General features: G+C 38.3%; 1 protein-coding gene across 3 annotated transcripts in view; it reads right to left on the bottom strand.

Annotated features, from left to right (window-relative positions):
- Window positions 1-13567, bottom strand: part of LOC128688722 (1-phosphatidylinositol 4,5-bisphosphate phosphodiesterase-like) — a 224259-nt gene that overhangs the window by 113674 nt on the left and 97018 nt on the right. For all 3 annotated transcript variants that reach the window (XM_070084641.1, XM_070084640.1, XM_070084642.1), the window contains exons 10-11: window positions 6570-6734; window positions 66-270 (exon numbers count right to left, since the gene is read on the bottom strand). In XM_070084641.1, the coding sequence (XP_069940742.1) occupies window positions 66-270; window positions 6570-6734 (370 nt within the window). The remainder of the gene's footprint in view (window positions 1-65; window positions 271-6569; window positions 6735-13567) is intronic.

Here is a 13567-nt window from a genome sequence, read left to right on the forward strand (position 1 = left end):
ACATTCCTTCCCTATAATTCAATCACCTTTCCACCATGAATGTACATTAAATATTATACACCTACCGCCAAGACCATCAGGAACATAGATCTTTAGTTCAATGTTACAGAACAACATAGGCAGTGACATGGGAAAGTTGCCTTCCGTGCGTAGAGAGATGTGACGATAACCTGCTTGTAACCCATCCAGAGGCAGGATCCTCTGTCCCAGCATCTTACCATTTTCATCAAACACACCAAATCGTAGGACAGCTAAGTCAGGCAATACAACCTGTTTCATGAAGTAATATGATAAAGTATGATATTACATGATCTGAATTACAGTAACACCCGCAGGGTGTATAATGCCAGATAACAAGAATATACAGTGTTCATGTATATGTATAAAGTGATGGTAAAAGCATCTCAGAATAAATCAAAATTAGTGACTGATCTATAGTTGACTGCTATGTTACAGCATTTACACTACTCTGGTCAAAAAATTTTGCTTATGAATATGAATTATAAAATTATCGCATTTTTCTAATAAGTTATTCTTTCTTTAAAAACACTGGCATTTGTAATTTACTAAATATAAAACTATTCTTTTTCTGTCTCATAAACATGCAAGGTTGCAGGTGTGTCTTGCTACTTCTACTTACGCTTAGGTCACACTACACATGCATGTACAAGCATATACAGGTCCGCCATCACAAATCCGGCAATCAGTTATTCGGTTCCTTCAGTTATTCGGCACTAATTTTGGCTAGCATAATTTCAAATTTCCAGGGTCGCTACACCAACCTGCTGGTACTGTTTGGTGGCGCTACTTGCTGCACAAGTCATTCCAATTTCTTTTTCTCCATTTATTGTTTTAACCTGTTTACTTTTAGTCCTAGCCATGGTTCCAATGAATAAAAGAAATGTTTCTCATTATGTAAAGCACCTACACAGTACATTATCCATTAAAGATAAGGTGGCTTTGAAGCCACTGTCAGTTGCCATGAGCTGAGTCTCATGAAGCAGGAGAATATGCTTTATTATTACACTAATATCAACACTACAGCTTATTTGCCTATCACAATTGATCTAATATGACATAAACAATATAAATAACATAAAACATGTTAAATACTCCAGAATGAATAATATTTGGCATAAAACTGAGCAGTTTGACAGAGTTATGAAGAGGATATGGTAAACAAATACCGTTCTCCTATCCTTGTCTTGGGGGCTTATATTAGAGAAAACGGAGTATAGCACAGGACTAACTATAATATACACTTGTACTCCACCATAAACATGAAACAAAAAAGTTATTTTATCTCTATAGATTATCACACATAGCAGCATATGTGTAGAGAACCTAGGATAACCCCAAAAAAGTCAATGTGGCTTATTTTTAGTACCTTGGGTTAGCCATATATGATTTTTGGTAAATATTCGATTCCCAGCAGGGTAGAAACATTAAGCATGTTTCTTTACACCTGTTGTCTATGTTTACCCATCAATAAATGGGTACCTGGGTGTTAGTCGACTAGTGTGGGTGTTATCCTGGGACACTGACCTAATTTTCTTGAAATACTCAGCATAACAAGTGCCTTTCTTTACAGTAGTATGTCACTGATGTCAGCTAGGCCTGTATACCTTGTACATGTACGTGTAGTAAATAAAGACATTATTATTTTTATTATATTATTATTATTATTATTTTCTCAGTTATTTGTTGGGTTATCTTATTCAAACTTGGGCAATGTATGATGGAAAAATACTTCTTCACGTACACCAAAAATAAAAGAAATCAGACCATAAATAGCGGAGTTCACTTCTCAGCCATTAGCGGCCGCTTAGCGGTATATTTTTGTATGGTCGTTATGGTTATATTCTCATTTTTTCGGTCTCATTTGATAGAATGAAAGATATATTACAGAAATAGATATAATTTTGATTGCTTTCATGATGAAAAGTACCTTGAAATTGTGCTCACAGTAGCAAAAATGTTCTATTCTTTAGCAAAGCTCATGAGTAAACAAATGACATCACCGTCCAATACCTGTCCACCTGCCAGTCCAAATTCCAGTAAGGAGTCAAGAATGGATTGACATTATTTATACAATTATTACAATAATGCAGTAGTCTGCATAACAGTAAATTTTTTATTTTTTTTGTGAATAAAAATTCCAAATGGTAAGCAAGAGTAATATAAGAGGGGCCTGTAGACATGACTAATGAACAGAGAAAATGTTATTTTAGTGCCAGGAATGTCTGCATTGTTAATTCTGGACCCTATTTTGAAATTGGCATCTTTTGAAATTTGTGTGAAATCGGCCAAATTGCCAATTTCTGACCACTTTATTGGGTAGTTGAAATAAGTGAATGGGCAATTTCTTGTACTCAGTTGAGAGACTAGAGGTAAATAAGTTTATTCAGGTATACACAAATACAGTTACATAGGTTATCATACATAGCAGTGTATGTATAGAGAACCTGGGATAACCCAGAAAAGTCAGACAAAGTGACTTATTTCCAGTACCTGGCTTGGGCTTTCCATATATGATTTTTGGTAAATATTTTTTTTCTCAGTTGTTTTTTGGGCTATCTCATTGAAACTTGGGCAATGTATGATGGAAAGATGCTTCTTAATGTATAACAAAAATAAAAAGATGGACGATAAATAAGGGAGTTCACTTTTCAGCCATTAGCCGCCTCTTTGCAGTATATTTTCGTATGGTCGTTATGGTTGTATTCTCATGTTTTGGACTCATTCGATAGAATGGAAGATATATTTCAGAAATAGACATGATTTTGATTGCTTTCATGACGAAAAGTACCTTGAAATTGAGCTCAAAGTAGCGGAAATGTTCGATTTTTGCCGATGTTCAATGAACTGTGTAAGTCAAGTTGGTTAATTTTATTAAGTGTATTCTAACTTAACCACTCTGTAATTCGGCAAACTCAGTAATCCGGCACACTACAGGTCCCAATGATGCCAGATTTGTGATGGAGGACCTGTATATACTAACCCCTCTGGGTTTTCTTCTATTTTCTTCCTAGTTCTTGTTCTTGTTTATTTGTGCTTATGTCCATGGGGAAGTGAAACAGAATTCTTCTTCTGTAAGCTATGCATGTTGTAGGAGGAGAATAAATGCCGGGAGCAATGGGCTAGTAACCCCCTTCTTCTGTATAAACTACTAAAAACAAGGAAAAGAAAAACTTTATAAAATTGGGATATTAGAATGTGTGTGGATGTAGTGTGGATGATAAGAAAGAAAGAAATGATTGTTAATGCTATGAATGAAAAGAAGTTGGATGTCCTAGCCCTAAGCAAAACAAAGCTGAAGGGGGTAGGGGAGTTTCAGTGTGGAGAAATAAATACTATTAAGTCAGAAGCATCTGAGAGAGTTAGAGCTAAGGAAGGGGTAGCAATAATGATGAAGGATCAGTAATGGAGAGAGAAGAGGGAATATAAATGTAAAAATTTAAGGATTATGTGGATTAAAATAAGGGTCAGATGTGAAAAGTGAGTCATAATAAGTGTGTATGCACCTGGAAAAGAGAGGAGTGCAGAGGAGACAGAGAGAGATTTTGGGAGATGTTGAGTGAGTGTGTAGGAACTTTTGAGCCAAGTGAGAGAGTAATTGTGGTAAGGGACCTAAATGCTAACCTAGGAGAAGCATTCAGAGAGGGTATGGTAGTTAAGTTTGGGGTGCCAGGTGTAAATGATAATGGGGAGCATTTGATTGAACTTTGTATAGAAAGGGGTTTGGTTATAGGTAAGACATATTTTAAAAAAAAAGAGAATAAATAAGCACACAAGATATGATAAAGGGCATGATGACAGTAGTTTGGCTGACTACATATTGGTAGATAAAAGACTGTTGGGTAGACTTCAGGATGTACATGTTTATAGAGGGGCTACAGATATATCAAGATTACTTTTTAATTGTAACTACAGCAAGAGTAAAAGGCAGATAGGATACAAGGACTATAGAAGCAGCAAGTAAGAGAGAGGTGAAGGTTTATAAACTAAAGGAGGAGGCATTTAGGGTAAGATATAAACAACTGTTGGAGGACAGATGGGCTAGTGTGAGTATAGGCAATGGGATAGAAGGTGTATACTGTAAATTTAAGAATATAGTGTTAGTGTGTTCATCAGAAGTTTGTGGTTACAGAAAAGTGGGTGCGGGAGGGAAAAAAGAGTGGCTGATGGAATGATGATGTAAAGAGAGTAGTAAGAGACAAAAAGTTAACCTATGAGAGGTTTTTACAAAGCAGAAGTTATGCAAGGAGGAAGGGGTATATATAGAGAAAAGCAGAGGTTAAGAGAGTGGTGAAGCAATGTAAAAAGAGCAAATGAGAGAGTGGGTGAGATGTTATCAACAAATTTTGTTGAAAATAAGAAAAAGTTTTGGAGTGAGATTAATAAGCTGAGAAAGCCGAGGGAATTTCTTAGTTAAAAATAGGAGAGAAGAGTTACTGAATGGAGAGTTAGAGGTATCGGGAAGATGGAGGGAATATTTTGAGGAATTTTTAAATGTTGATGAAGATAGGGAAGCTGTGATTTTGCATATAGGGCAAGGAGGAATAACATCTTATAGGAGTGAGGAAGAACCAGTTGTAAGTGTGGGGGAAGTGCATGGCATAGTGGGTAGAATAAAAGGGGGTAAAGCAGCTGGGAATGATGGGATAAAGAGAGAGATGTTAAAAGCAGGTGGGGATATAGATTTGGAGTGGTTAGTGTTTTTATTTAATAAATGTATGGAAGAGAGTAAGGTACCTAGGGATTGGCAGAGAGCATGTATAGTTCCCTTGTATAAAGGCAAAGGGGGCAAAAGAGTGTGTAAAAATTATAGGGGAATAAGTCTGTTGAGTTCTCCATCGGGAAGAGGAACAGAATTCTTCCTCTGTGAGCCATTCGTGTCGTAAGAGGCAACTAAAATGCCAAGAGCAAGAGGCTAGTAACCCCTTCTCCTGTATGTATTACTAAATTTAAAAGGAGAAACTTTTTTTCTTTTTGGGCCACCCCACCTCAGTGGGATACAGCTGGTACGTTGAAAGAAGAAGTCTGTTGAGTATACCTGGTAAAGCGTATGGTAGAGCTATTATTGAAAGAATTAAGAGTAAGATTTAGAGCAGGATAAGGGAGGGTGTAGACCAAATGTTTGCAGTGAAACATATAGGTGAACAGTATTTAGATAAGGGTAAAGAGGTTTTTGTGGCATTTATGGATTTGGAAAAGACATATGATAGGGTGGATAGGGGGTGATGTGGCAGATGTTGCAAATGTATGGAATAGGAGGCAGGTTATTGAAAGCAGTGAAGGGATAGTGAGGCTCAGGTTAGAGTATGTAGGTGAGAGGGAGATTATTCCCCAGTAAAAGTAGGCCTTAGACAGGGATGTGTGATGTCACCGTGGTTGTTCAATATATTTATAGATGGAGTTGTAAGAGAAGCGAATGCTTGGGTGTTGGCAAGAGGTGTGGGGTTAAAAGATAAAGAATCTAACACAAAGTGGGAGTTGCTCTTGTATGGGTGTGAGGCATAGGTTGTGAATGTTGCAACAAGGAGAAGGCTGGAAGCAGTGGAGATGTCATGTCTGAGGGCAATGTGTGGTGTGAATATAATGCAGAAAATCCATAGTTTGGAGATTAGGAGGAGGTGTGGGATTACTAAAACTATTATCCAGAGGGCTGAGGAGGGGTTATTGAGATGGTTTGGACATGTAGAGAGGAAGGGACAAAACAGAATGACTTCGAGAGTGTATAAATCTGTAGTGGAGGGAAGGCGAGATAGGGGTAGGCCTAGGAAAGGTTGAAGGAAGGAGGTAAAGGTGGTTTTGTGTGCGAGGGGCTTGGACTTCTAGCAAGCGTGTGTGAGCAAATGGAAACAAATGGTTTTGAGGACTTGACGTGCTCTTGGAGTATAAGCAAGGTAACACTTAAGAAGGGATTCAGGGAAACCGGCAGGACAGACTCAATTCCTGGAGATGGGAAGTACAGTGACAGCACTCTGAAGGAGGGGTGTTAATGTTGCAGTTTTATAACTGTAGTGTAAGCTTGCCTTTGGCAAGACAGTGATAGAGTGAATGATGATGAAATTTTTTTTTTCGGACCACCCTGCCTTGGTGGGAAATGGCCGATGTGTTAATAAAAAACAATAAAATAAAAACATTCTGATAGTTTAAAATACAGTGGACCCCTGACTTATGATATTAATTCATTCCAGAAGTCTGTTCGGGTGCCGTTACCGAATGAATTTGTTCCCATACAGAATTTGTTCCCATAAGGAATATTGTAAATTAGATTAGTCCGTTTCAGACCCCCAAAAATACACGTACAAAAGCACGTACAAAAGTACACTTACATAATTGTTCGAGTTGGGAGCTGATCGTAAGGCGGGGGTCCACTGTATATTTGAATATTTATCATCCAAATAAATGTTAAATAAAAAATCTACCATGAGAAATATTATGGTGAAAATTATACATGCATTTTTTGGAACATTAAAGACATTGCAGAAGTATATTTCCATGGTATTACTATTTTCACTTAAGCAAAATTCCCACAGAAATTTTAAATATTTTTAACTCACCTTACGGAAGAGAAAAGGTTCTTCATTATACTGAGGATTGAGACCATTGCCAGGAATCATGCGTGTCCTAAACTCTTTTCTGATAGTGTCTGTGGGCAGGCCATACATATCAACTTCAACATATGTTCCTACTTTTTTGTCTGATAAGAACTGACCAGCAATGACCTGAAAAAATTAAGGGTTAAGACTTAAAACTTAAAAACAAACCTTTTTATGCTAATGTTTATGAGACTAATAAGAGCTCTGATTAATATAACTAGTGAGGGAGTAAAGGTGATAAAATAATAAGCCTCTTATACACTTGGGAATTACAAATAAATATATACAGTACAGCCTCTCCTCACTTAGCGACGTACTCGTTTACTGACACCTTGGACTTACAAAGAGCTCTCTGACCATATTTATATCTAAATGAAGTATATTAGGGCTGATTTCTTCTATACTTTTTATTTCAATATACAGTACACTACTGTATAAACATTTAAAAATATACCAGATTTTTTTTTTTTTTTTTTTCAACAAGTCGGCTGTCTCCCACCGAGGCAGGGTGACCCAAAAAAGAAAGAAAATCCCCAAAAAGAAAATACTTTCATCATCATTCAACACTTTCACCTCACTCACACATTATCACTGTTTTTGCAGTTTAGAAGCATACACATATAAAGATACACAACATATCCCTCCAAACTGCCAGTATCCCAAACCCCTCCTTTAAAGTGCAGGCATTGTACTTCCCATTTCCAGGACTCAAGTCCGACTATATGAAAATAACCGGTTTCCCTGAATCCCTTCACTAAATATTACCCTGCGCACACTCCAACAGATCGTCAGGTCCCAAGTACCATTCATCTCCATTCATTCCTATCTAACACGCTCACACATGCTTGCTGGAAGTCCAAGCCCCTTGCCCACAAAACCTCCTTTACCCCCTCTCTCCAACCTTTTCGAGGACAACCCCTACCCCGCCTTCCTTCCCCTATAGATTTATATGCTTTCCATGTCATTCTACTTTGATCCATTCTCTCTAAATGACCAAACCACCTCAACAACCCCTCTTCTGCCCTCTGACTAATACTCTTATTAACTCCACACCTTTTCCTAATTTCCACACTCCGAATTTTCTGCATAATATTTACACCACACATTGCCCTTAAACAGGACATCTCCACTGCCTCCAACCGTCTCCTCGCTGCTGCATTTACCACCCAAGCTTCACACCCATATAAGAGTGTTGGTACTACTATACTTTCATACATTCCCTTCTTTGCCTCCATAGATAACGTTTTTTGACTCCACATATACCTCAACTCACCACTCACCCTTTTTCCCTCATCAATTCTATGATTAACCTCATCCTTCATAAATCCATCCGCCTACACGTCAACTCCCAAGTATCTGAAAACATTCACTTCTCCCATACTCCTCCTCCCCACTTTGATATCCAATTTTTCTTTATCTAAATCATTTGATACCCTCATCACCTTACTCTTTTCTATGTTCACTTTCAACTTTCTACCTTTACACACATTCCCAAACTCATCCACTAACCTTTGCAATTTTTCTTTAGAATCTCCCATAAGCACAGTATCATCAGCAAAAAGTAACTGTGTCAATTCCCATTTTGAATTTGATTCCCCAAAATTTAATCCCACCACTCTCCCGAACACCCTAGCATTTACTTCCTTTACAACCCCATCTATAAATATATTAAACAACCATGGTGACATTACACATCCCTGTCTAAGACCTACTTTTACTGGGAAGTAGTCTCCCTCTCTTCTACACACCCTAACCTGAGCCTCACTATCCTCATAAAAACTCTTTACAGCATTTAATAGCTTACAACCTATTCCATATACTTGCAACATCTGCCACATTGCTCCTCTATCCACTCTATCATATGCCTTTTCTAAATCCATAAATGCAATAAAAACTTCCCTACCTTTATCTAAATACTGTTCACATATATGCTTCAATGTAAACACTTGATCTACACATCCCCTACCCACTCTGAAATCTCCTTGCTCATCCGCAATCCTACATTCTGTCTTACCTCTAATTCTTTCAATTATAACCCTACCGTACACTTTTCCTGGTATACTCAGTAAACTTATTCCTCTATAATTTTTACATTCTCTTTTGTCCCCTTTCCCTTTATATAAAGGGACTATACTTGCTCTCCGCCAATCCCTAGGTACCTTCCCCTCTTTCATACATTTATTAAACAAAAGTACCAACCACTCTAACACTATATCCCCCCCTGCTTTTAACATTTCTGTCATGATCCCATCAGTTCCAGCTGCTTTACCCCCTTTCATTCTACGTAATGCCTCACGTACCTCCCCCACACTTATATTCTGCTCTTCTTCACTCCTAAAAGATGGTATACCTCCCTGACCAGTGCATGAAATTACTGCCTCTCTTTCTTCCTTAACATTTAAAAGTTCCTCAAAATATTCTTGCCATCTACCTAATACCTCCATCTCCCCATCTACTAACTCCCCTACTCTGTTTTTAACTGACAAATCCATACTTTCCCTAGGCTTTCTTAACTTGTTTAACTCACTCCAAATTTTTTTTTTATTTTCATTAAAATTTCTTGACAGTGCCTCTCCCACTCTATCATCTGCTCTCCTTTTGCACTCTCTCACCACTCTCTTTACCTTTCTTTTACTCTCCATATACTCTGCTCTTCTTATAACACTTCTGCTTTGTAAAAACCTCTCATAAGCTAACTTTTTCTCTTTTATCACACCCTTTACTTCATCATTCCACCAATCACTCCTCTTTCCTCCTGCCCCCACCCTCCTATAACCATAAACTTCTGCCCCACATTCTAATACTGCATTTTTAAAACTATTCCAACCCTCTTCAACCCCCCCACTTCTCATCTTTGCACTAGCCCACCTTTCTGCCAATAGTCACTTATATCTCACCTGAACTTCCTCCTCCCTTAGTTTATACACTTTCACCTCCCTCTTACTTGTTGTTGCCACCTTCCTCTTTTCCCATCTACCTCTTACTCTAACTGTAGCTACAACTAAATAATGATCCGATATATCAGTTGCCCCTCTATAAACATGTACATCCTGGAGCCTACCCATCAACCTTTTATCCACCAATACATAATCTAATAAACTACTTCCATTATGTGCTACATCATACCTTGTATATTTATTTATCCTCTTTTTCATAAAATATGTATTACTTATTACCAAATCTCTTTCTACACATAGCTCAATTAAAGGCTCCCCATTTACATTTACCCCTGGCACCCCAAATTTACCTACTACTCCCTCTATAACATTTTTACCCGCTTTAGCATTGAAATCCCCAACCATCATTACTCTCACACTTGATTCAAAACTCCCCACGCATTCACTCAACATTTCCCAAAATCTCTCTCTCTCCTCTACACTTCTCTCTTATCCAGGTGCATACACGCTTATTATAACCCACTTTTCACATCCAATCTTTATTTTACTCCACATAATCCTTGAATTAATACATTTATAGTCCCTCTTTTCCTGCCATAGCTTATCCTTCAACATTATTGCTACTCCTTCTTTAGCTCTAACTCTATTTGAAACCCCTGACCTAATCCCATTTATTCCTCTCCATTGAAACTCTCCCACCCCCTTCAGCTTTGTTTCACTTAAAGCCAGGACATCCAGCTTCTTCTCATTCATAACATCCACAATCAATCAATCAATCAGATAAGTTATAAATTCTCCATGGGGAAGTGGAACAGAATTCTTCCTCCGTAAGCCATGCATGTCGTAAGAGGCGACTAAAATGCCGGGAGCAAGGGGCTAGTAACCCCTTCTCCTGTATACATTACTAGAATTAAAGCGAGAAACTTTTGTTTCTCTTTATGGGCCACCCTGCTTCAGTGGGATATGGCCAGTTTGTTGAAAGAAAGAAGATGTTATAAATGGTGTAAAGGTGACAAAACAATAACAAAGACAGCTGATATAAACCCACTACTATTATAGTATGCTCTTCACTTCGGGACGAATTTGTTTACTGACATGGTCTTAGGAACGGAACTCCGTCGTTAGGTAAGGAGAGGCTGTATAGTATAATAAACTGATCCTTTTTATATATGAATAAAGACATAGCTCATACTTAATGCTTTTCATTTACAATATTTAACTCTTTCAGTGTCGGCAGGCCCTCTCCTAACTTGCTCTTAGGGTCGAAAATTTTTCGGAAAAAAAAAAAAAAAAAAAAAAAAAAAATCTTATGAAATGATAGAGAATCTTTTCCTGATCATAATAACACCAAAAGTATGAAATTTGATGGAAAACTTATGGAATCACGCTCTTGCGAAGTTAGCAGTCTCGCCGATGTTTACGCGTCGGCAATTTCGCCCACTTTGAGCCCTATTTTCGGCCAATTCCAATGTACCAGTCGACAAAAATCATAAGTATTTTGCTAGAACTCCACTTTTTATATCGAATGAGTACAAGAAACCACCTAATTACACATTTCAAGTATCCAATAAAGTGGTCAGAAATTAGCAATTTTGCCAATTTCATACAAACTTCAAAAGATGCCAATTTCCAAACAGGGTCCAGAATAAACAAGACAGACATTCCTGGCACTAAAATAACATTTCCTCTCTTCATTAGACACATACCCAGGCCTCTGTTATATTTCTTTTGCTTTCCACTTTGAATTTTTATTCTCACATAAAATAGAAGATTTACTGTTATGCAGACTACTGCATTAGTGTAGAAATGGTATAAATAATATAAATAATATCAGTGCACTTGTGAAAGAAAATTAGACTCGCCAGTTGACGTGTACTGAACGTGTGGCATGATTTGTTTACTTTTGAACTTTCGCAAAAATCGAACATTTCTGCTGCTTTGAGCTCAGTTTCAAGGTACTTTTCATTGTGAAACCAATCAAAATCATCTCAATTTCCATAATATGTCTTCCATTCTATAAAATGAGACCAGGAAAACTAGAATACAACCATAAATAGCATACAAAAATACACTGCAAAGTCGCTGTTTTAAACCAAAAATATGGTCGGAGTTTTTTTTTTCTCATTATGCACTGTGTGCTGCAGGAATTTTTTTTATACTGTGCACACTGACCACATAGATCCATTCTTTCATACGTAGGCCTACCAGCTTTCTCTCGCTAGATTTGAAGGCGCTAGAATTTATGCGTACTAGTACGGCACCAACCCTGGCGTGCAAGCCGTACTAGTACGGCACCAACCCTTAAAGGTTAAATTATAAGTGATATACATTCAAAGAAATATGTACACTGCTAGAAGCAGCAGATGATAAAAAGGATTGACATATTGGCCATATCCCACCAAGGCATGGTAACCCAAAAGGAAAAAAAAAACTTTCATCATTCAACACTTTCACCATCACTTATACATAATCACCATCTTTGCAGAGGCGCTCAGATATGACAGTTTAGATGTCCCTCCAAATTGCCAATATCCCAAACCCCTCCTCTAAAGTGAAGGCATTGTACTTTCCATTTCCAGGCCTCAAGTCTGGCTAACCGGTTTCTCTGAATCACTTCACAAAATATTACCCTGCTCGGACTCCAACAGCACGTGGTTCCAAAAGCCATTCGTCTCCATTCATCTCTAACACGCTCATGCACACTTGCTGAAAGTCCAAGCCCCTTCCCCACAAAACCTCCTTTACCCCTTCCAACCTCTTCAAGGAAGATCCACTACTCCGCCTTCCATTCTCTACAGATTTATATGCTCTGCAAGTCATTCTACTTTGTTCCATTATTTCTAAATGACCAAACCACCTCAACAACCCTTTTCAGCCCTCTGATTAATGCTTTTAGTAACTCCACACCTCCTAATTTTCACACTACCAATTTTCTGCATAATATTTACACCATACATTGCCCTTAGACACGACATTTCCACTGCATCCAGCCTTCTCCCTGTAGCATTTACAACTAATGCTTCACATGCATATAAGAGTGTTGGTTCCACTATACAGTGGACCCCTGGTTTTAGGCCGGTTGTGGAAACTGGTCGATTTGGAAATAGAGCACCTTTTTTCAGCAAAATTTCCCCTCAGATTTTGTGGATCCACTCGGAAATAGTTGGTATGAGACGTGTCCACCCGGCCGCCAGACGCACTACCTCACACGTATCACAGTCAGTCCCTCTCTCTTGTCCAGCAAGGAGTACTCTGCACCTTCATCCATTGTTTTTTGTGCTTTCTGTATTTGTTTATTGTTTGCTGACTGTGAAATCAGCCACCATGGGGCAAAATAAAGTTCAGAGTGCCAGCCCTTTGGTAAAGAAGGTGAGAAACAATATAGAATTCAAGAAAGAAGTTATAGCAAAATATGAAAGTGGTGTGCGTGTGGCAGACCTTGCCAGGATGTATGGGAAATCTACATCAACAACCAGTTCCATCCTGTTAAAGAAAACAGCAATCAAAGAAGCTGATGTTGCAAAAGGTGTAAATATGCTAATGAAACAGTGTTTCAGAGGGGATAATCTGCAAGAAAGCAAGGCAGTTGCATGCGGATCTCGTAAAGAAAATGCTGGGAATGAGTGCTCCTATTAGTGAATTTAAGGCCAGCAGAGGCTGGTTTGACAGACCAAGAAGCTAAGTGGCATACACAGTGTGATAAAGCATGGCGACGCTGCAAGTTTTGACAAACATGCTGCCAAAGCATTCGTTGACGAATTCAAGGGGTACGTAGAGGCTGAAGGATTCCTCCCTCAACAAGTCTTCAATTGTGAGGAAACGGGCCTCTTTTGGAAGAAAATGCCAAAGAAGAACTATATCACGCAGGAGGAAAAGGCACTGCCAGGACACAAGCCTATGAAAGATAGGCAAACTCTTTTGTTCTGTGGTAATGCTAGCGGGGATTTCAAAGTGAAGCCTTTACTTGTGTATCACTCTGAAAATCCCCAAGTGTTTAAGAAAAACAATGTTGTCAAGAGTAAATTGTGTGTGATGTGGAAAGCTAATAGTAAGGCATGGGTC

This window comes from Cherax quadricarinatus, chromosome 13 (assembly GCF_038502225.1).
Source record: "Cherax quadricarinatus isolate ZL_2023a chromosome 13, ASM3850222v1, whole genome shotgun sequence".
Classification (NCBI taxonomy): Eukaryota; Metazoa; Arthropoda; class Malacostraca; order Decapoda; family Parastacidae; genus Cherax; species Cherax quadricarinatus.